This window comes from Callorhinus ursinus, unplaced genomic scaffold (assembly GCF_003265705.2).
Source record: "Callorhinus ursinus isolate GAN/ISIS: 27379988/994484 unplaced genomic scaffold, GSC_fseal_2.0 scaffold67, whole genome shotgun sequence".
Classification (NCBI taxonomy): Eukaryota; Metazoa; Chordata; class Mammalia; order Carnivora; family Otariidae; genus Callorhinus; species Callorhinus ursinus.
In genome coordinates this window covers 2,070,432-2,095,096 of record NW_027397129.1, presented here as the reverse complement: position 1 = coordinate 2,095,096, position 24,665 = coordinate 2,070,432, and the positions used below count along the sequence as shown (strand labels likewise).

Genomic DNA, 24,665 nt, shown 5'->3' with positions numbered 1-24,665 from the left:
TAATGGACACCAAAAGAAAGCTGGGGTGGCTATCCTTATATCAGACAAATTAGATTTTAAAACAAAGACTCTAACAAGAGATGAAGAAGGACACTATATCCTACTTAAAGGGTCTATCCAACAAGAAGATCTAACAATTGTAAATATCTATGCCCCTAACATGGGAGCAGCCAATTACATAAGGCAATTAATAACAAAGCAAAGAAACACATTGACAACAATACATTTACAGTGGGGGACTTTAACACCCCCCTGACTGAAATGGACAGATCATCTAAGCAAAAGATCAACAAGGAAATAAAGACTTTAAATGACACACTGGACCAAATGGACTTCACAGACATATTCAGAACATTCCATCCCAAAGCAACGGAATACACATTCTTCTCTAGTACCCATGGAACATTCTCCAGAATTGATCACATCCTAGGTCACAAATCAGGTCTCAACCGGTACCAAAAGATTGGGATTATTCCCTGCATATTTTCAGACTACAATGCTTTGAAACTAGAACTCAATCACAAGAGGAAAGTCGGAAAGAACTCAAATACATGGAGGCTAAAGAGCATCCTACTAAAGAATGAATGGGTCAACCAGGAAATTAAAGAAGAATTTAAAAAATTCTTCGAAACCAATGAAAATGAAAACACAACTGTTCAAAATCTTTGGGATACAGCAAAGGCAGTCCTAAGAGGAAAGTATATAGCAATACAAGCCTTTCTCAAGAAACAAGAAAGTCTCAAATACACAACCTAACCCTACACCTAAAGGAGCTAGAGAAAAAACAGCAAATAAAGCCTAAACCCAGCAGGAGAAGAGAAATAATAAAGATCAGAGCAGAAATCAATGAAATGGAAACCAAAAGAACAGTAGAACAGATCAACGAAACTAGGAGCTGGTTCTTTGAAGGAATCAACAAGATTGATAAACCCCTGGCCGGACTTATCAAAAAGAAAAATGACCCAAATCAACAAAATCATGAATGAAAGAGGAGAGATCACAACCAACACCAAAGAAATACAAACAATTATAAGAACATATTATGAGCAACTCTATGCCAGCAAATTAGAGAACCTGGAAGAAATGGGTGCATTCCTAGAGATGTATCAACTACCAAAATTGAACCAGGAAGAAATAGAAAACCTGAGCAGACCTATAACCACTAAGGAAATCGAAGCAGTCATCAAAAATCTCCCAAGAAACAAAAGCCCAGGGCCAGATGGCTTCCCAGGGGAATTCTATCAGACATTTCAAGAAGAATTAATACCTATTCTCCTGAAACTGTTCCAAAAAATAGAAATGGAAGGGAAACTTCCAAACTCATTTTATGAGGCCAGCATTACCTTGATCCCAAAACCAGACAAAGACCCCATCAAAAAAGAGAATTACAGACCAATATCCTTGATGAACATGGATGCAAAAATTCTCACCAAAATACTAGCCAATAGGATCCAACAGTACATTAAAAGGATTATTCACCATGACCAAGTGGGATTTATCCCTGGGCTGCAAGGTTGGTTCAACATCCGCAAATCAATCAACGTGATACAATACATTAACAAAAGAAAGAACAAGAATCATATGATCCTCTCAATAGATGCAGAAAAAGCATTTGACAAAGTACAGCATCCTTTCTTGATCAAAACTCTTCAGAGTAGAGGGACAGAGGGTACATACCTCAATATCATAAAAGCCATCTATGAAAAACCCACGGCAAATATCATTCTCAATGGGGAAAAGCTGAGAGCTTTCCCCCTAAGGTCAGGAACGCGGCAGGGATGTCCACTATCACCACTGCTATTCAACATAGTATTAGAAGTCCTAGCCACAGCAATCGACAACAAAAAGAAATCAAAGGCATCCAAATCCGCAAAGAGGAAGTCAAACTCTCCATCTTTGCAGATGATATGATACTGTATGTGGAAAACCCAAAAGACTCCACCCCAAAACTGCTAGAACTCATACAGGAATTCAGTAAAGTAGCAGGATATAAAATCAATGCGCAGAAATCAGTGGCATTCCTATACACCAAAAACAAGACAGAAGAGAGACCAATCAAGGAGTCGATCCCATTTACTATGGCACCCAAAACCATAAGATACCTAGGAATAAATTTAACCAAAGAGGCAAAGGATCTGTACTCAGAAAACTATAAAACACTCATGAAAAAAATTGAAGATGACACAAAGAAATGGAAAAATGTTCCACGCTCATGGATTGGAAGAACAAACATTGTGAAGATGTCAATGCTACCTAGAGCAATCTACACATTCAATGCAATCCCCATCAAAATACCATCCACTTTTTTCAAAGAAATGGAACAAATAATCCTAAAATTTGTATGGAACCAGAAGAGACCCTGAATAGCCAGAGGAATATTGAAAAAGAAAAGTAAAGCTGGCGGCATCCCAATTCCGGACTTCCAGCTCTATTCCAAAGCTGTCATCATCAAGACAGTATGGTACTGGCACAAAAACAGACACATAGATCAATGGAACAGAATCGAGAGCCCAGAAATGGACCCTCAACTCTACGGTCAACTAATCTTTGACAAAGCAGGAAAGAATGTCCAATGGCAAAATGACAGTCTCTTCAACAAATGGTGTTGGAATAATTGGACAGCCACATGCAGAAGAATGAAACTGGACCATTTCCTTACACCACACACAAAAATAGACTCCAAATGGTTGAAAGACCTAAACGTGAGACAGGAGTCCATCAAAATGCTAAAGGAGAACACAGGTAGCAACCTCTTCAACATCAGCCACAGCAACTTTCTTCCTAGAAACATTACCAAAGGCAAGGGAAGCAAGGGCAAAAACGAACTATTGGGATTTCATCAAGATAAAAAGCTTTTGCCCAGCAAAAGAAACAGTCCACAAAACCAAAAGACAACCGACAGAATGGGAGAAAATATTTGCAAATGACCTATCAGATAAAGGGCTAGTATCCAAAATCTATAAAGAACTTATCAAACTCAACACCCAAAGAATAATCCAAACAAGAAATGGGCAGATGACATGAACAGATATTTTTCCAAAGAAGACATCCAAATGGCCAACAGACACATGAAAAAGTGCTCAACATCGCTCGGCATCAGGGAAATCCAAATCAAAACCTCAATGAGTTACCACCTCACACCAGTCAGAATGGCTAAAATTAACAAGTCAGGAAACGACAGATGTTGGCGGGGATGCGGAGAAAGGGGAACCCTCCTACACTGTTGGTGGGAATGCCAGCTGGTGCAACCACTCTGGAAAACAGTATGGAGGTTCCTCAAACAGTTGAAAATAGAGCTACCATACGATCCAGCAATTGCACTACTGGGTATTTACCCCAAAGAAACAAATGTAGGGACCTGAAGGGGTATGTGCACTCCGATGTTTATAGCAGCAATGTCCACAATAGCCAGACTGTGGAAAGAGCCAAGGTGTCCATCGACAGAGGAATGGATAAAGAAGATGTGGTATATGTACACAATGGAATATTTTCCAGCCATCAAAAGGAATGAGATCTTGCCATTTGCAACGACGTGGATGGAACTGGAGGGTGTTATGCTGAGTGAAATAAGTCAATCAGAGAAAGACATGTATCATATGACCTCACTGATATGAGGAATTCTTAATCTCAGGAAACAAACTGAGGGTTGCTGGAGTAGTGGGGGTGGGAGGGATGGGGTGGCTGGATGATAGACATTGGGGAGGGTATGTGCTATGGTGAGCGCTGTGAATTGTGCAAGATTGATGAATCACAGATCTGTACTTCTGAAACAAATAATGCAATATATGTTAAAAAAAAAAAAAAAGAAGATAGCAGGAGGCGAAGAATGAAGGGGAATAAATCCGAGGGGGAGACGAACCATGAGAGACGATGGACTCTGAAAAACAGACTGAGGGTTCTAGAGGGGAGGGGAGATGGGTTAGCCTGGTGATGGGTATTTAAATAGGGCACATTCTGCATGGAGCACTGGGTGTTATGCACAAACAATGAATCATGGAACCCTACATCAAAAACTAATGATGTAATGTATGGTGATTAACATAATAATAAATAAATAAATAAATAAATAAATAAATAAAAGCCTACTTTCAACAATTTATACTCTCAAAACGTCTGGCCTATAGGGAAAGAATTCCCAGCCAATAATCATTTACTGAGTAGTTTTGCACCCAAACACTGCCTTGCAAGGTTTTCAAGAATAGGCATAAAGTGGAACCACTGCCCAGAAGCACTTTAAAATCTCTGTAGATACAAGATCAGCATATAACATTCAGACTCACAGTAGTTACAAATTCAGAATAAGGAAAACCCTTTGTTAAGCTGAAGTAATCAGTGAAGTTTTAATGAAAGAATGAGGGAATTTTGAGACACAAGCTGGGCTGTGAAAGGCAGGTGAGATTTATGAAGGAGAAACACAAGGTGGATATCTCAAATTTGGTGAAGATGTTCAGCCTGAGTGGCAAGAAGGTGAGGCAATGGAGTGGCAGGAGGAAACTGAAGTGCAGAGAAATATGCCTAGTAAATAGATGAACTAGTAAATGGATGAGTAGATGAGCTGCAACTGGAATCCAGGTCTCTAAACATCAACCATTCTGTTCCTCCTAACTGGTCTTCCTGCCTCCATGCTGGCACCCCTCTCCAAGAAATTCACCATTGTATCAGTTAAATCAAAACATGATTTATTCAATTAAAAAAACCAAACCGAATATTCAGGAAGTTATACAATAACCAAAATTTAACTTCTGTTACATCAAGTTACTAATTTGACTCCACTATCTAAAGAACAAAAGGCTTCAGAAACACAGAGTCAAAATGCAAAAACATGTGAGGGGTGTTAGTTCTACCTTAACAATGGCCTCTTTTAATGGTCAAGCCCTTGCCTTAAATATGTGGGATTCAAGATGCAGCTTCTTCATAATACTTCTAAAGCTCTACTAGATTTGACAAAATACACTCCATGATTGACACCAAATTACTAATTAATCTAAAATTCATGCTGCTTGATGACATGCTACAATCTGGGCCTAACCAAAGAGTTACATAAAATACAAAGCTTTACTACTAATGCATTATTCAAAATGTGAGAAGTTCAAGAGAAGACTGCCTTCAGTAAAAAGAATCAAAAAGGGTCATTATGAGGATTCACAGATGAAGAAAATTAAACTAAGTTCTGTTAAATTTTGATTTAATCTTAAACAGAAGTCATTTAAGTCTTGAAATGTCACTTTGAAAAATATTGTAATACCCATCAAAAAAAATTCTAATACCCATCAAAAGGTTGAGATATAAATTAAAGTAGTTCCTCTCAAAAGAAAACATGCATTCCTTCTCCAGTTTTCCAGAACAATGAGGAACTAAACGAAAACAACTGAATCACAAGCCTTATACTGTAATAAATCCACTATCACTATTGTTACTTTTTCTATGTAATGGAAACTTTCATCTTAGTTAATACTATATATAGACATTATCTAATTATCTTTTTTACTCCCAGATGAATAATCTTATCAATCATTTGTGTGATCAGTAGTATTTTCCTTCTCCCTTCATCACTGACCTCCTCCCCTCCCTAGTAACTTGGAGTGGAATCAACTGGCATTTCCTTTACCCTCTCTCTCTGGTAACCTAATAGTTCTTAGTTGTCTATCGGTGACAGGTGCCTGTGAGAAACTGATGAGAACTATGAGACCCAGAAAAATGAATGTACCTACATACACTCAAATTTTTTCATACAATTTCAGGAGTTTAAGAACCCCTATCCCCCACAAGCACCTACACAAATAATTTCTAAGATCATATAGCTCTCTTTTATAATCTCACACAACTCCTTTATACACCTATACAATTAAGAACTATTACAGTGATTAATAACATAATACTCAAAATAATAAAATTAAGTCTAGGTAAAGCTTTATCTTACTGGCAATATTTTAAGTTAAGAACCGCAGATGAACTCCATCCTAAAAGGCCTTAGAAGAACATCTTGAGCACTTCAATAAGACAACTTAAAATAATGAGTAAGGCATTTATTTAAAAAAAAAAAAAAGTCTACCAAGTCTTGTTTGGTCAACTTGCTTGCCTTAAAATGTGCTGAAATGTCTTCCTAAATTTTTTATTAACTCTGACACATCTGCTTGTAAAATCATGTAAGGCTCCAAAGTTAATCTGAGCAAAAAAGAAAGTTCCAACTGATAGTAACAAACTCTTGGATTCAAATACGCGTTCTCCTATATCAAGCTATGTTCAACACTGAACGCTGTTAGCTAGTAAGTGAAAGTGATACCATCTCATAACGATCTAGTTACCTCGTCAAAGCAAGTAAAACATAAAAGATGAAACAGGACAAATACCAAAGGGAAAGGAAGAATATAATCAAAGTGTTATTACTAACGGACATAAGTGCTTTCTTGAAAGTGTAGTTCCTAAAAGTAGAAGTTTCTTGCTGGATGTACCAAACTATTCGTGGACACCGAGTTCACTTTTATTTTTGCTGAAACTTTTAATCATTGTTTAAATCACAGTTTTGTACTGGGTCAAAAAAAAAAAGGGAAACATTTACCACAAACTGATAAATTTCAAAATCATATCAGAATTTTTAAATATATTAAACTTTGGTGATACACTCACAAAACTTTTCTTAAGTTTCATGATGCTGGGGGCACCTATTAAACCCATTAACCCTCTGCCAGCAAAGACAATTCACAAAAAGCAGTTTCTTCATTTGTAAATACTGGGTTACCAGGACATACCAAGTGAGCAAGTTCTCAACTTGCCTCAAGTTAGGGTGGAATTGATGAGACTTTAAACTGTTCATTTTATTCTACCCCACTAAGTCCCTTCCCTACACAATGGAAATCTGTGTATTTCCTGAAATAATACTTTGACCAGTAAGGACAATCCATAATTGAAAGGCAAACTGAAAGCAAGAGAGAGAAGTGCAACAGGTACATACCAAATGATCAGATGCCGTAAGAAAAGGCTTTAGTAATGTCACTAGTCTCCTCCCCTATTACAAACAAGTTGCTGGTTAAAACTGAAAACTAAATGTGCAACATGTGATTGCACTTCAGAGTCAGAGGAAGAACCTTCAAACAGGATTTATTTGCTGAATCTGTGCAGGAAAACTATTTTCCCTCATGCCACCCAAATTATAAACTTTATTGATAAATGTCTGCATATTTGCCATGGTTGGGAAAAATACACTGTAGTCAATATATTTTGTTAATGCTACCAGTTTTTAAATTTCACTATTAAACCATTTTCATATAAACTAAAAAAAAAAAAAAAAAAAGAGGAACCCTTTTAACTGATGAGTTGAGGAAACTCCAGTATTTCCCAACCTAATACCAGGCCCCATAGATTACATTCCTCGGCACATTAAGTCAGTGGCAGGAAATAGACTGCTACCACTGGTTCACACACTTTCTGGGCAATGAAACTTGCGCAGTCTCACGGCTTTTGAGCGTTCTTAATCAACTAAGTGGAAGTACTGTAATGACTATTATATACACAACAGTTGGTGGTACCTCACCCAGACTCGAACTCCCACGCTCCCCCCCACTTTTACAAGTGTTTCTTGGGAGAGCACAGGGAAGAGGCAACGGGAAAAAGCGCACGTAGGCGACTCTTCCTTAGATTTCTGGTAAAGTACAAAGACTAGGAGCCTACGCTGTGTGGCTTTTTTAAGGGTGAGGCTGGTTTTTAAGTCTGTGGGTGGGCTCCCAAGTATCTGGATTGAAAAGAAAAGAGGTTCCCCTACCCGGACACTAAGTATTAGGAGTCAAAACCCAGCAACTGACTGAGGTGGGAAGGAAAGGAATCGCGGGAATATTCGTGCCCACAAGTTAGACAAACAACAGACCCTACCCAGCAACTCGGAGTCTCCCCAAGTTGGGGGTGGGGCCTTTCTCCTTTCCGCACTGCCTCGCGGAATGGTAAGAGTGAGAAAGGGGTTAAATGGAGAAGGGGGTGCTCTTCCGCCCCCACGCCGTCTCCGCGCCTCGGCGTGGCCGCTCCTTGAGCGGCTCCCGGAGTAGCACAGCCAGATCGCGGTTAGCCTTGGGAGGGGGCCCCGGGTTCCCCCGTGCGCAACAGCCGGAGGATCCCGGGGCTCTCGATGTCCCCAAGGCCGGCGGGGACTGCGGGAGCACTCACCAATTTGGGTTTGTTTTTCGTTTCCTCTTCGTTGGCGGCCCGGTTCCCCGCGCTCCGCTTGTTGCTCCGGCCCCCACCGGGTTCCTCGCTGCCGCCTCCCGCTCCCGACGCCGCCGCCCCGGGCTGCTCCATCTTTCTCCGGCCTTATCACCTGTGACCTGTAACCCCACCTCTCCTCAACTTGGGGAAGCCCCTCGGGGTGGTCCCACTGCTCCAGCTGATTAGATAGCACCTCTTCCTGGTGAGAGTGTGTCTGCCTGGAGAGCTGCCGATTTCAGGCTCCCGGCTCCCAGACACCCCCGACGCAACACGCCGTTGCCACTACTGGCGCTGGGGCAAGCCCTGCCCCTGAGCAGCTGCAATTACCGCGGTCGCTGGCGCCGCCGCCCTTAGGGCGGTGTTTAAGGGTGGAGGGAAAGTAGGTGCCTATCTCTTTAAGAGGGCCTCGACACACGTGATTCATCAAAGTACCCGCAGTCAGCCGCCTGGGCGCCGAAAGCTGCTTCCTACTCCCAGTGCCGAGCGGGCCCCAGCTACTGAGCATGCCCAGCGCAGCGACGGGCGCCGAGGATAGGAGAGGACTTTAAGCTGCGTTTAAGCACTGATTTCACTTCCTAGGCGCCCAGCGTGAAATGGAAGGGAACTAGTCAAGAGAAAAGAGGTATAGCCCATTTTAGAGTTGGGGAAACTGAGGCCCGGAAGGATTCAAGTATGAGTTTAACTGGCAGATGTACCTGAGTATCAGCTTCCCCTAGTGTAGGCCAGAGCACCTTCCCCACGGACGCCTTACTGAGAGTGTGGTCCTGCTAGGCTCTGTGGGAGGGGTAGATTGGCAAGACAGCTGGCATCGTATAGGAAAACTACCACTGAGAGCATTGATTAATTGCCTAGACAGACCGTATGGGTCAAAGTGGACAGAGGGGGGTGCATTGTATTGCCATGATTGCTTTGAGATCAAAGAAATACAGTCGTTCCTTTATTCCCATGCTGCTGGGTAGTAGAAGCAGCAGGCATCCACTACCTAATCTCGGGGGAAGGGGGAGCAGTTAAGGCTCTTTAACCAAAGCACCTATAGAGAGCTAGCAATTGGATTGAGTGCTATTTTCAGTTTCTGAGACTAGTTTAGGTTTAGGGTTGTTATGGGAGTTAGGGAAGTAAGATCATGTGTGTCAAAGCTTTGTTTAAAACGTAAATCTCTACACAAATGCTAGGTGTTTTTGTGCAGCAGCAGGGTACTGTAAGCATCGTTAGTCTTTAGTGCTTGTCTTGTCAGGAAGATGCCCAGGCTATATTTCTAACATCTTTTTTTAAACAGGGCCCTCTAAAAATAGTGTTCACACTAAGACCATTGCAGGGGCAGAGCAGGATTTGAATGAACCACCATCATAGAATAAGAGCATATATGCTAGCGAAGCCTGAAGTGTAACCTCAGATACTGAGTCTACTAACATGTCCATATGCCTGTTACTCAGATATCTTCAGGCTATGACTTCTTTTGCCCTCCCCTTCAACCTAAATTCAACTATGGCGAATCTAATTTGTTTATGAGCATATTTATTGGGAGTGCATTACAATAAAATTGACCATACTATAGATGTGATGAGGCAATTAACTGGGACAGTAGAGCGAAAAGAACATAATATTATCTAAAAACAGTTTTAATCCTGGCTGTCATTGTCATTAACTTTCTTTTTAATCATGCAGCTGGTAAACTACCCAAAAACAACACAGAAGAGGAAATACATGCTCCCAGACAGGGTGGACAAGGAGCCCTAAGGTAAATTTGCTTTGTCTAAGTTTCTATCTTAAAATTTGATGTATATTTTGAACTCAACTCACTATATGCACACAAACACATATGTGATTTAACTTAAATGTTTCCCCTCCTGAAAAATTGAGTAAAAATGCATGCTACAGAAAGACACGACCTGTTTACCCAGTGCTTTCATCCAATTCCTGTTTAAGAGATATGGATATGGGTGAAAATCCTCCAAGCTCAAACATGGATCAATAATCTACTCCATGGGTATTTATTAAGCTCCTTAGGGTATACCAGGTGCTATACAGAGTGTTCTGGGTTAGAAGAATGAAGTGGACACACTTTCTGCCCTTTAGAACCTCATAGTCTACCTACCAGGAGAGACAGACGATTAAAGAACTGCACTTCAGGACAACAGATATGAACAGGGAGCTCATAAAGCACATGAGGGAGGTAAACCACCAGAATGTCAAGGTTCCAAGACACCTTCCCAAAGAGAATGATGTTTGAGCTAAGTCTTAAAGGTATAATTAAAGTTAGTATTTGTTGATAGCCTACTAAATGTTAGGTACTGTGCTAGGCATTGTGGATACAATAGTGAACAAGACAGATATGGCTTGCTCTTATAGGGCTTTCAGGCTATTGGAAAGCATATTAAACAAAACTGTGTTGAGCAATTACAAGGCAAAGAAAGAGGGGGAAGAACATTTCAGGCAAGGGAAATGACAATAGCATGTGCAGAGACCATATGGTTAAGAAATTGGGGGCATCTGGAGGGAGAAGACTTCTGTTGCCAAGAGAAAAAGTGCACAGATAAGCAGTTTCCAGATCATGAAGGACTTTTAGGTCTCATTAGTGTGGTTTTAAAAGGGAGAAAGCGTTGTAATACAAATGGCCTGTTTGGAGTATGTAAATAAACTTGAAAATGGGTTGACATTATTTGAATATAAGGTTGGGTTTCACTATCCTCAGACCAAGTAAAGCTACATTTGAAATCCAATTAGAGGTATGTGTAAAAGGTGTATAATCTTTACTGCAAAAAGTGAAAAAATCGCTTCCTGATATGGCTTACATTTGACTTTACTGTGATTATCTCGGCCCCATCTTAATTCTTGATGTTTGTTTTTTAGCATTTTGCTTCAGTTAATGTAAACAGTAATTAAACACCCTTCCATCCTATTTCAAGGTCATTGGTCTCTCTTGGAAGCTAACTGATGAAGGAAACCACTACTGTCCGTCCTGCAAGATTTGTCCACTGATTATGAACCAGGCACCTCACCAAGTACAGTCCTAGGGCTGATCTCACTGCACATACATTCCTTTGTTTTTACCTTCCTGGGGCACACAGATAGCTTGGTGGATGGAGAGACCTCTTTTCTCTCATGCTGAAAAAAAGAAGGAGGCTACTAACAGTCGAGATGTCAAAAGTTTATTTTAGACCCGCTGACCTTGTGGTCTCTCCCTCTGGCTTCTCATGAGTTTAGCATCCAGTTAACATTAAAAACTGAGCCCTAGGACAAAAGAAAGATAAAAGGCTGCTAGGTAGGCTCTGTCTTTCCCAAATTGACTTTAGAGTCATTTGTTACCCCAGAGGTTTCTGATGAGCCTCATATTATCCCTCTTGCTTTCTGTGTCTCCCTTCTGCTGAATGTTCTCTTCTAAACGATCTGGGTCATTAATAAAGAAATGAAAGGTAACGTGGATTAGACAGAAATGAGAAATAATCCCCTTTAGGGTCATGGAAAAACATTTGTGATATAAAATTTCCCTAAGAGTAAAGTTATTTTAGTAAGTTATTTATTAAGCATATACTATGTGCTAACACCAAAATAGATGTACAGAAAAAAAATACCAGACATTCTCCTACAATGTTATATATGTCTTCCTGAAGAATCTCCTGTTCTATAGAACTGTACACTGGGAAAAACAGGGATTCTAGGGAGACATGGTTAGGGAAGATCACTTAAATCCAGTGCAACTTTGTAATCAGAGCTCTAACGAAAATAATAACCATTCTAATAAAAACACTAACAAGGTTAAATCTCCACTGGCATTTACTCCATCATCACAACCCTCAATGCTTGGTAGCCTTCATGCTTCTTCCTTCCTGATGTGGATCCTCAAGGGCATTAACTTTTAATAGATATTATCTTTATCAGAATTAAAAATCTAATTGAGGGGTGCCTGGGTGGCACAGTCAGTTAAGCCTCTGACTCTTGGTTTCGGCTCAGGTCTAGATCTCATGGTCCTGAGATCCAGCCATGTGTTGGGCTCAGCGGGGAGTCTGCTGGAGATTTCTCCTCTCTCCCTCTGCCCCCCAACTTGTGCTCTCTCTTTCTCTCTCTCAAATAAATAAATAGATCTTTTTTAAAAATCTAAAGAGTACCCAACTTGTTAAAATCTGTGGTAAAATGTCTTCACAGCTTCACTACCAGTAGTCACAGCTTCACCAGATAGTTTAATGTAAGGAACTTAGAGGTTGTTGAAGCCACTATACCAGTCATACTGAAGGGGCAGAGTCTGGTGCAAGATTCTTCTTTTTTTCTTAAAGTCTTCATATATTGCTAGGACTTATGCTTAATTGTGAGAAACCTTGCTCCTCATCACCTCAAAACTTAAAGTGCTAAGGAAATTCACATGTTAACCAACTGGACTTCCACCTTACTTTGACATAATTCTTCTATTTACCAATTGCTAATGTGCTGTTTGTGGTACACAAACACTTGTAATGAAACAGACTGTGAAATGGAAAATCCCTGCCATTAATAGCTATAAAATCTACTGTAAAACAACAAATTTGTGAAATGGTAAGAGAAAATCAGCTGCCTAAATTGGAGGTACTGACTCTAAATTCAACATAACATGGTAAAGGGGTGAGATTGGTTGGACCTAGAATAGATGAAGAAGTTCTCAAGGAGAAGGTAGGACTTGAGCTGCTGAGGTATGAAGCAGAAATCAGATGTGAATAGGCAAAGCTAAGAAAGGAAGTAAGGACAAGACAACATATAGAATGGTCTGGAAACAATATTGACCAATGAGGTTGAGGGGCCAGTGGGGCTTGAGTAGAATGATGAGAACATAGATGTTGAATAACAGTAGGAAACATGGTTGTCCCACTAGCATTTTCCCAGAATGTAAACAGATTTGAATGTAAGACAGTGGTAGTAATGGCTAAAGATCTTTAGCAGGAATGTTATAAAATAAAGTAAGGGTCTGGCAGTGGCATGCAGAATAACTTTTTTTTTCTTTTTTTAAATTTAAATTCAAGTTAGTTAACATATAGTATAGTATTGGTTTCAGGAGTAAAATTTAGTGATTCATCACTTACATACAACACCCAGTGCTCATCCCAGCAAGTGCCTTCCTTAATGCCCATCACCCATTTATCACATCCCTCTACCCACCTCCCCTCCAGCTACCCTCAGTTTGTTCTCTATAGTTAAGAGTTTGCCTCCCTCTCTGTTTTGAACTTATTTTATTCTTCCTTCCCTAACCCTAACCCTTCTCCTATGTTCATCTGTTTTGTTTCTTAAATTCCACATATGAGTGAAATCATATGGTATTTGTCTTTCTCTTACTGACTTATTTTACTTAGCATAATGTACTCTAGTTCCATCCACATCATAGCAAATGACAAGATTTCATTCTTTTTTATGGCTGAGTAATTTTCCATTATATGAATATATATGTGTGTATATATATATATATATATATATATATATATAGACACCACAACTTCTCTATCCATTCTTCAATCTGTGGACACATGGGCTATTTTCATAATTTGGCTGTTGTTGATAATGCTGCCATAAACATCAGAGTGCATGTATCCCTTCGAATTAGTGTTTTGTGTTCTTTGGGTAATTATCTATTAGTGCAATTGCTGGATCACTGGGTAGTTCTGTTTTTAACTTTTTGAGGAAACTCCATACTGTTTTCCAGAGTGGCTGCACCAGTTTGCATTCCTACCAACTGTGTAAATGGGTTCCCCTTTCTCTGCATCCGTGCCAATACCTGTTCTTTCTTGTGTTGTTGATTTTAGCCATTCTGACAGGTGTAAGGTGATATCTCATAGTAGTTTTGATTCATATTACCCTGACGATCAGTGATGCTGAGCATCTTTTCATGTGTCTGTTGGCCATCTGTATGTCTTTGGAAAAATGTCTGTTCGTGTCTTCTGCCCATTTTTAACTGGATTATTTGTTTTTTGGGTGTTGGGTTTTTTTTTAATTTTTTAAGTAAACTTGCCACATGTGGGGCTTGAACTCACAACGGGTGCTGAGTTCGGTAAGTTCTTTATAGATGTTGTATACTAACCCTTTATCAGATATGTTATTTGCAAATATCTTCTCCCATTCTGTAGGTTGCCCTTTAGTTTTGTTGATTTTTTCCTTCACTGTGCAGAAGCTTTTTATTTTGATGAAATAAGGCAGTCAGAGAAAAAACAAATACCATATGATTTCACTTATATGTGGAATCTAAGAAACAAAAGAAAGGAGCAACAGGGGAAAAAAGAGAGGCAAACCAAGAAACAGACTGTTAACTAGAAAGAACAAACTGTTACTGGAAGGGAGGTGGGAGGATGGATTAAGGATTAAGGAGTGCACTTGTTGTGATGAGCACCAGGTGTTGTGTGGAAGTGTTGCATCACTGTATTGTACACCTGAAGCTAATATTACACTGTGTTAACTAACTAGAATTTAAATAAAAACTTAAAAAAATAAAGGAACAAACTGTTTTTCTCCACAGATTATATACAGGAAACAAAGGAAAAGAAAGAGTAGACAAGAATTACTAAAATGTTGGCCCAAGGAAATAAAAACCTAGTAGCAAACTGGGAGATAGTATCTCAAGGTATTTGTCATTTGCAGACAGAGCCATGCCAAGGAGCCTAGTACCCAAAAACTAAAGAGACTAATTACAGCAGGACAGGAAAGCTAAGAAGCTTCCTGTAGTCACCAACAGGAAGAGTCTGGGCAGGCTGGTAAAGCAGAAAGAAGGGTTGTGTAACAGTAGGCAGTAAGCAGGCAAACAGCTAGACTCTAGAAGTCCAGAATTGGATGTCCTGGTAGGCAGGCAGAGAATAGAATCCAGTCCGCTGGCAGGCAATAGGCAGATAAGCAGGAATCCACTGATGGGGGATTGGGATTAAGAAACAAATTAGCAATCTCTTAAGCAGTCTGGCAAGACACTGCTAAACAAGGCAAGGCACCAGACCTAAAGAAGTTGGCATAACAGATGAAATCTACAAAGAAATGCAGATACGGTGAATAAAAGATGGCAACAAAGACACCCAGTTTGTTTAAGTTGTCTGTGAGATCACAGTAGGACCAGAAGGGATAGGTCCACTTGATGCTAAGGCACAAACTATTGAAATACTCATCCTTGAATCCTCTCTGACTAGGAACAAGATTGGTCCCAGTGAAGAAAATGTAGACAACAAGAAAAGGCCTGGAAAAAATAATGACCAATAGCAGTCACTTACCTGAAGTAAAGGTTAATGTGTTCAGTTGTGATGATTACAGGGATTGGGGCTAGAAGCCAGGCAGCTAAAACATAGCCCCACAAAAATTAGTCCAAAAGACTATGGTACCAATTTCTCCTTTTGGGGAAAGTGTTGAGACTAATAGAGACTGAGAATTCCCAGAATCATACCACCTATGGTTTTATACAGTATACTGAAAACCAGCCCTTTGAATTTTATATGGAAAATATGCTTCTAACAACCGACTTCCCTGTTAACCAAAGTCCCAAAGCCCCAAAGCAATTTTCAAGAGTGGCTTAACAGATCATGAATGGTAATTGTCCAGTCTATAAGTTAGTAAGACATAGGTATAGTAATAAACAGTGAGGGGAAAACTTTCAATTTGCTTGATAAACTATGTGGATCAGAGAAACACACATTGGTGTTAATAGGGATGCTGTTTATTTAAGAAGCTGAGGGTTTTTTTTTAAGAAAAAAATCAGTATGTATAAACAGTGTCTTGAAGACACTGTTTTAGTCTCAAAAGTGAGACTAAAATTATGCAACTAAAACCTATTGCCTCTTTTTGTGGTTTATTTTCTGACCTTTTCAAAATATAATTAATCATGAAAATTGAAGAAGACATGTTTGACATCTGTAAATAATAACTTGTTTTCATATCTAGGTATCAGTAGTTAGGCAAGTCTTAGAAATAGGTTTATTTTGGGGCAACTGGGTGGCTCAGTCAGTTAAGTGTCCGACTCTTGATTTTGGCTCAGGTCATGATCTCAGGATTGTGAGATCAAGCCTGTCTTCTCACTTTCCCTCCCCTTCTGCCTCTCCCCCACAACAGGTGTGCACACACTCTCTCTCTAAAAAAAAAAAAAAAAAAAAAAAAGTTTATTTTGTTTTATATATTCTACATAAATTTTAACAGCTTTATTGTTATAATTCACAAATCATACATTTCACCCTTTTAAAGTGTACAATTCAGCAGTTTTTAATATATTCACAGAGTTGTATAACCATCACTGCAATCAATTTTAGAATATTTTCATCACACCAGAAAGAATCTTGTCTTTAACCATAACCCCTCCTCAGTCCTCCCAAACCACACCCCTCCCAACCCAAGGCAACCACTAATCCACTTTTATGTCTCTCTAGATTTCCCTCTTCTAGGCATTCACATAAATAGAATCTTAAAAATGTATGGTGTTTTATTAACTGGATTCTTTCACTGAGAATAATATTTTCAAGGTTCATCCATTCCACATCAATTTTTATTTGTTCATTATTACCTGTTTGTTCCTTAGCATAAATACAAATCAGTTGTTTAAGCCACCTCCCCTGCTATACACACAATGACAAGCATATACCTACTTACAATTCCAAAGAATTGATATTCTCATGTGAACACCAATCTTGTCCTTCCTCTCCTGGCAAAAGCAGGAAATGCAGGGTTTGATTTTGCTATACAATGATATAAGAATTTCTTTCTGATCAGAGCCTGATATATGGAAATGACCATAAACACCATATTTAATCAAGTATACATTATGTACCAGAACAACTCTTAGGAGTTTATATAGACTAAACAGGACAACCCATTAACCGATTACATTAAATTGTATATTACCTAATACAGTAGTGGACAATATATAGTTCTTATCCTACTTATTTTTAAGTCTTCCGTTCCAACATATTAGAAGCTAAATGGCATCTACATTGGCATCAGATTCATTCAGAAAGCCTTCTTTAAGATATGCACGTGAATTTTTAGGAAAATTTTTGGAAAAGACTTTTAATCTGCAGAATAAAGCTTTTGCATTGCAGGTAAAGCTCTATATGTGATCCTACAATTATATATAACTGTCATTAGATTACTTTTTCTTTTTACACTATTTTTTGTGATTAAATATAAGACTATAAAGTAATAAAATTTTAGCTAGCATATTAGAACTTATACATATCGTGTGAATTATATTAACAAATATTGAGTAGTAAATATGTCTAGGGCATGGTGCTAAGGATAAATGAATGATAACACTATTCATGATCTCATTTGGCTTAGGATAGTGTCAAGGCAACTGACAAGAACTCATCTGACTGCAAAAGAATATTACAGAAGTATATAGGAGGAAGAGAATGGGGAAGGTTTTTTTTTTTTTTTACAAGGTTTTCTTTTTTAAAGATTTTATTTGAGAGAGAGAGAAAGAGAGACAGAGACAGAGCATGAGCAGGGGGGAGGAGGCAGAATCAGAGAGAGAAGCAGACTCCCCGCTGAGCAGGGAGCTGATGTAGGGCTCAATCCTATGACCTTGAGATCATGATCTGGGTGTAAGACAGACGCTTAACCAACTGGGCCACCTAGGTGCCCCAAGAAAGGGGAAGGTTTTATGGAAAGGCTATGCCTTTAAATATAAGTAGGACCCCCCAAAAGTTGGAAATTAGAGGAAAGGGCTTTTGAGGGAGAGGGAACAACATGAGCAAAAGCTTAGAGAAAGGAAAATGTGGGCTGGGTTTGGAAATTGATTAGTCATCTAATGGAGCTGGAAGGTAGGTTTTATGATTGTATAGTGGGAGATAAAGCTGGGAAAGAGGGGCCAAATCAGGAAGACTTTGAGTGCCATTCTGATTTTATTCCATAACTGTGGAGAGTTGCCAGAAATATATGAACAGGAAAAACACATGATTAGACCTGTATTTTAGGAACAGTGCTCTGGCATTGGTGTGTAGAATGGTTTATAAGATAAGACACTGGAGACGAGATAAATTAGGACACCACTTTCAAAAGTCATTCTCTTATTGGAGAATGAGTACTTTCACTCAACCTGACTGCCAGTTATAGGAACCTGACCTAGTGCAGATACCCAAAATAGTCCAGAAAAGGAGGAGGTAGAAAGGTGAGCCAAGGCAAAAATCTGCTAAGAAAAACCAAGACTCAAAAAATAAACATTGCAAAGGTCTAAAGTAGCCCTGTTAGATTTGGCTTATAGATTCAAGAGTTTGCAAGTTACAGCCAGGATCATAACTAGGTGTCTTAAGGGAGGAAGGAAAAATCAATAGTAAACAGCCTGGAGGCATCCATAACCTGTTGGTTGGTGGATATGAGATGCATAATTGAGTTGGGCTGGTTCATGGGACCCAAGGCAGTTAATAAGATATTTCAGTGATAGACATGCAATAATAAGACTATGATTTAGAACAGTAGAAGAAAGTATGGAAAGATAGGAACAGTCTTCGCAGATCATATTTATAGGATCTACTGACCTGATATGGGAAATAAGGGAAAGGGAAAAGTAGAAGATAATTCTGAGGTTTCAAACCTGAGTTACAGGGAGAGTGATAATTTTGCAATGCAGATTGGGAATCAAAGAGGAGAAATATATTTTGAAAAATATGCTGAGTTATGTATGAAAGATGCCACATTTCAGGTGCCTACAAAATATGCAGGTGAAGACATCATTAGACATTAGGTCTTGTGTTTCTGAAAAAGTTTGGAGATAGATGATTTAGAGTCATTTACATAGCAATATTAGTTGAAGATGTGGTAGTAGGTAAGATCACCAAGAAAGAGAGTGGGGAGGGTTATGAAAACCAAAGAAAGAAGTTTGTTGAAAGCTCACTTTAAGTGTGGACAAGGGGAAAGTAGTAATCCAAGGATACAGCTTAGCAGTTTATTACTCATGGTAGGTTCTGAGATTTCAGTTCAGTGTGACAGGAATGGAAATGACACCATGATACTAGAATGCAGATTGGGAATCTGAGAGGAGAAATACTTTTTATGCAGGATGGCTGGATGCTAAGAAAAAAATTCAGACAGGTAAGATGGGATCCAGGAAAGTGCAATAACAGAGACCATACATTAATTTTAAAGAGATGATAGCCAGCAGAAACTTCAGAAAGGAGGAGGTCTTTGGTGACATTAAAAACAAATCAGGAAACCAATGAGCAGATTTCTTTTCGGAAACAGTACACATTTGAAAGACTATACATACATTAAAATAAAGCTAACATTGCTCAGAACTACGTGATTGCTTGCTTTCAGAAACAGTTCACCAGCCAAACAAGAGTCTAGTTTTTTTTTCATAGAGCGTACTTGCTCTTGACATATACGTGTGTTTCTGTCAGCTTCTTTCTCTTTTACTTGTCTCTCTTCTTTCTTCCCTCCTTTCTTAGTTCATTATCCTTTCCATCCTGCCAGATGTAGTAAAGTGAACCCTTCAGTCCCTGTTCCATGGAAGTCTCTCCTGGTGTTGTCCTGGGACCAGATACAGAGTAAAGGGTCTATATAAGGTAGAGACAAGTTCAAGGTGCCAAGTTGAAACTAAGAACTATGGGGAGCAGTACTCAGAATGTATCATAGGGTAGAGACAAGTTCAAGGTGCCAAGTTGAAACTAAGAACTATGGGGAGCAGTACTCAGAATGTATCAGAAAGTAGACTGACTTCCATAATTTTATTTGTGTGCTAGAAGCCTACTCTAAATGCTAGAGGTTTATGACATGCAAACTACAGTAAGTTAAGGATTGCTTAGATATATCCTTATATACTAAAAAGCATACACAAAGCACACAAATAGATATAGACATAGATAAATCTTTTATTTATCATGTTAATATATACATATACAAACATGTCCATATTAATAATGACACACACACATAAAAAATGAGTATGAATATGAATATGGGAGACCACATTTATTTTGGTTATTCAGGAGTAAATTGCATTTCATTTTCTTTTTTTTAAGATTTTATTTATTTATTTGACAGAGAGAGAGAGACAGGGAGAGAGGGAACACAAGCAGGGGGAGTGAGAGAGGAAGAAGCAGGCTTCCCAATGAGCAGGGAGCCCGATGGAGGGCTCGATCCCAGGCTGAGCCAAAGGCAGACACCTAACAACTGAGCCACCCAGGCACCCCTGCATTTCATTTTCTAGAATTTCATTTATTCTTACTCACTATTACTTCTAGAATGCTGAACTAGCTTAATTTGGACAGTGAACTACACTTTGAAAATATGTTTTAAGAGCTCTAGAACATAAATCCTACATCTTGATTCTGAGTTCTTACCTCTAAAGAGCACATTGCCAAGATCATTGGCTCTAATTTAAAGACTTGGCCCTGGGTGATTATGGCAAATCAGGATCCATAGCCACACCTGCCAGCTTTGCACATCAAGGCAATTCACAAAAAAGGGCTTAGAGGACAAGTCGGGAGATAGACAGGTGGTTAATATAAACAGTGTTGAGCTAGGACAGTGCTTCTGAAAGTATAGACCCCAGACCAATAGCATCAGCATCACCTGGAAACTTTTTAGTACTAAAAATTCTTGAGCAGCAGTCCAGACCTACTGGATCAGAAACTCTCTATTTGCAATCCAGCAATCTGTGTTTTAACAAGCCCTCCAGGTGATTTTAATGCATGCTAAAGTTTGAGAACAAGTGAGGTAGAAGAAAACAAGTCATGAGCAGAAGGGCTATAAGACAGAGGAAAGAGAAAAACAAGATACCAGCAAGGGAGATGGCAATGAATGAAGGAGAGGAATACTGAAGGAGTAGTATATTGAATTGTATCACTCCAACTGCCTTCTTTTTTTTTAATTTTTTTAATTTTATTATGTTATGTTAGTCACCATACAATACATCATTAGTTTCTGATGTGGTGATCCATGATCCATTGTTTTCATATAACACCCAGTGTTCCATGCAGTACATGCCCTCCTTAATACCCATCACCGGACTAACCCATCCCCCCTCCCCCCTCCCCTCTAAAACCCTGTTTCTCAGAGTCCATAGTCTCTCATGGTTCATCTCTCCCTCCGATTTCCCCCCCCCCTTTCATTTTTCCCTTCCTTCTCCTAATGTCCTCCATGCTATTTCTTATGTTCCACAAATAAGTGAAACCATATGATAATTGACTTTCTCTGCTTGAGTTATTTCACTTAGCATAATCTCCTTCAGTCCCATCCATGTTGAAATAAAAGTTGGGTATTCATCCTTTCTGATGGCTGAGTAATATTCCATTGTATATATGGACCACGTCTTCTTTATCCATTCATCTGTTGAAGGGCATCTTGGCTCTTCCAATGTTCATAGCAGCAGTATCCACAATAGCCAAACTCCAACTGCCTTCTTAAGAACAACTCTTCTATTCAGATGTTTTAAAAGTGCTAAACCACATGTTTTAAATGTAGCAATAAATGGAATGGAATGGTAAACCAGATGTTGAATGAAGGGCAAGAACAGAGTCAGGGGTAAATGGTATATGAGATGGATCAAATCCAAAGCAGCAGGAGCTATCAGGAGTGGAGCAAAGCACAACAGTGGTAAATGAGCAAAAGAGGTGAATTGGTTGCTTCTGATGGTTTAAGGAAACTCTGATGCCCTGATATTCAGTACTGTGCTACCAGAGAGAACAAGTAGCTCCAAGGCTGGGAATGGGGTCAAGGGGAGGGGATATATTTATGTTCCAAAATTATCTGTGTGGGTGCTTGAAAGAATCAAGACGTTTAATGTAATCCAGGCCCTTGATATTTCAGCTGGGAGTATGGCTTATAAAACTGCTTTATTCCACATTCACAGCTCTCAACTGTGCATAGAATTTCTAATGCCAACATAACTCAATGGATCTGTGAGGAAGTGGATATATTTAAATCCAAATAAGATGGTTTGTGAACTGCCCTTTGTCATAATTTATATACACTCTGCTAGAGGACTTTATGGTTATCAGTAACACAAAGTCTTTAAGGATAGGAAACTAGAACTGGTAAAGACCCAGATATTTAGGGTCAAGGACCTGGGAGAACCAACTTATCTGTAAAGTATTGGGGACGGGAAAAGAGGTGGTTAATCAGGTAGGAAGTCTTAGCAGTCTCCACTGTAATACAAGCTGTAGTAGGTATCTGACTATCTAGTTGGGCAGGTAAACCAAGGCAGTTAGGGATCCATGCAAAAAATGCCTATCTTCAGGATGAGGCAAATAGTGACCTGCCTAAAGCAAGTACCAGATCCATCTTCATGCACCACTGGCCCAACCTCTAAACAAAGAAGTAGTTCTCAACCTGTTTTCCACTGGGACTCACCTGGTGGATAAAGATCCTTGGTTCAAATCTGTGTCCTCCACTGCTTGCTATGGAATTTGGGGCATGTTGCTTAGTTATAGTAAGTACATCTATCAAATGTCAAACTCACAAACTCAGGGTCTGCTACCTAAAGCACTGAATACATTGGAGATATTATTATGAGAGGAAGCATATATTATGGTTTGCTCCACCTTTTATGAGACTTTGGGACCTTGGCCAAGTATCTTAAATTTGTTATGCCTTAGTTTCCTCATAAATAAAATGGAGGTTAAGAATAATACCTCCATTATAAGTTGCATTGAGAATGAGATTAATACATGTAAAATGCGTAGTACAGTACCTAGCACATAATAAATGCTCAGTAGGGGTGTCTCAGTAGGGGCGCCTGGGTAGCTCAGTCCGTTAAGTGTCTGACTCTTAGCTCAAGTCATGATCTCAAGGTCGTGAGATCAAACAACCCATTAGGCTCCACACTAGACAGGGAGTCTGCTTGAGATTCTCTCTTTTTCTCTCTCTCTTCCTCTCCTACTGCCCCTCCCCCTGCTTGCATGCTTTCTCTCTCTAATAAAATAGAATCTTAAAAAAATAAATAATAAGTACTCAATAGATGTTAACTGCAATTATTATTCCTCAAAGTTCTGAGTAATTCCCTGAACTCTTTATTGAATTATAATTGACATACAATAAGCTGTACATTATAAAAGTTCATGATTTTATAATATTTATATCTGAAATAGTCAAATTCATAGAAGCAAAGAATAAAATGGTGGTTGCTGGGAGAAGTTGGATAGGAGAGTTATATCAAAAGGTATAAAATTTCAGTTATACAGAATGAATAGGTTCTAGAGATCTGCTGTACAACATTATATCTATAGATAATGCTGTATTGTACACTTAAAAATCTGTTGAAGATAGATCTCATGTTAAGTGTTCTTACCGTGATAAAATATTTTAAAAAGGCATACATATATAACCTTGTACAACTATCACCTCGGTCAATAAAATGAACATGTCCATTGGCACCCAGAATTTCCTCCTGTCCCTGTGTAGCTCCTCCCTCCCACCCCAGCCTTCTCCCTAGGCAAACACTGATTCACTTTCTGTCACGTAGATTAGTTTGCTTTTTATACAGTTTTATATAAATGGAATCATATAGTATGTACTCTTTTCTATGGCTTATGTCAGTATATTTATTTTGGGATTCAGTCATGCTATTGCATTTTTATTGCTGAGTAGTATTCCACTATATGGATATACCACAGTTTATATATTAAAGTACAGGTCTTTATGTATATGTAGGCTTATATTTCTTTTGAGAGAATACCTAGGAGTGGAATTGGCTGGGTCATTTCTTGTTAAGAAATTGCCAAAATTATGGAGCATCCATACAATAGAACCACTCAGCAATAAGAGGATGAGCAAGTAATGTGCAAAAAAACAAAAACAAAAATGAAAAAAGCCCAGACAAATCTCAAAATAATTATATGGAGTGAAAAAGCCTGACAAGAAACAGTACATACTATATTGATTCCATTTCCAAATATTCTTGGGAATACAAAATAATCTATAGTGACAGAAAGGAATCAATGGTTGCCTGGGCATCAGGGGAGAGAGAATATAGGGGCAAGAAGATGGGATTAAAGAGGGACTAAGGAATCTTCTGGGGCTGAAGTATTTGTTAATTATCTTGATTTTGCTGATGGTTTCACAAGTATATGAACATGTCATAGGTCTCAAATTATACTTTTAAATATATTACAATTTATTTTATTTCTATGATGCCTTAATAGAGCTGTTAAAAATATGTCATGAAAAAAATACCTTGTAGATATCAAAAAAGAATTGCCCAACTGTTTTCCAAATAAATTGTATCATTTTATGTTGCCAGCAGCAATATATTAGAATTCCAGTTGCCCTACATCCTTGGCATCCTTTAGCCATTCTGTTGGATGTATAGTAGTATCTCATGGTTTTAATTTGTATTTCCCTAGTGATGAATAATGTTGAGCATCTTTCACATGTTTATTTCCTATCCAAATATCTTTTGTGAAGTGTCTGCTCAAATAATTTATTTTTAATTGGGTTGATAGTTTTCTCGTTATTGAGTTTTGAGATTTTTCTTATATTCAGAATGCAAGTCCTTTATCAAATACATGCTTTGCAAATATTTCCTCCCAGTCTGTAATTTGTTTTCTCATTGTCAT

At 38.8% G+C, this 24,665-nt stretch overlaps 1 protein-coding gene and 1 long non-coding RNA gene across 10 annotated transcripts in view; one reads left to right on the top strand and one right to left on the bottom strand.

Moving 5' to 3' along the window:
• Positions 1-8,563, bottom strand: part of DIAPH2 (diaphanous related formin 2) — a 949,436-nt gene extending 940,873 nt beyond the window's left edge. For 3 of the 6 annotated variants that reach the window (XM_025876973.2, XM_073885914.1, XM_073885916.1), the window contains exon 1: positions 8,155-8,562. In XM_025876973.2, the coding sequence (XP_025732758.1) occupies positions 8,155-8,286 (132 nt within the window). In that variant the 5' untranslated portion in view covers positions 8,287-8,562. Of the gene's footprint in view, positions 1-8,154 lie in introns of all 6 variants that reach the window. The other 3 variants (XM_025876916.2, XM_025876845.2, XM_073885915.1) reach the window with 2 other exon arrangements.
• The window catches only part of LOC112828498 (uncharacterized), a 29,071-nt gene continuing 12,380 nt past the window's right edge, over positions 7,975-24,665 (top strand). For 3 of the 4 annotated variants that reach the window (XR_012376150.1, XR_012376149.1, XR_003209525.2), the window contains exons 1-2: positions 7,975-8,162; positions 9,859-9,931. This is a non-coding gene — a long non-coding RNA (uncharacterized lncRNA). Of the gene's footprint in view, positions 8,163-8,691; positions 8,816-9,858; positions 9,932-24,665 lie in introns of those variants that run through there. The other variant, XR_012376151.1, reaches the window with a different exon arrangement.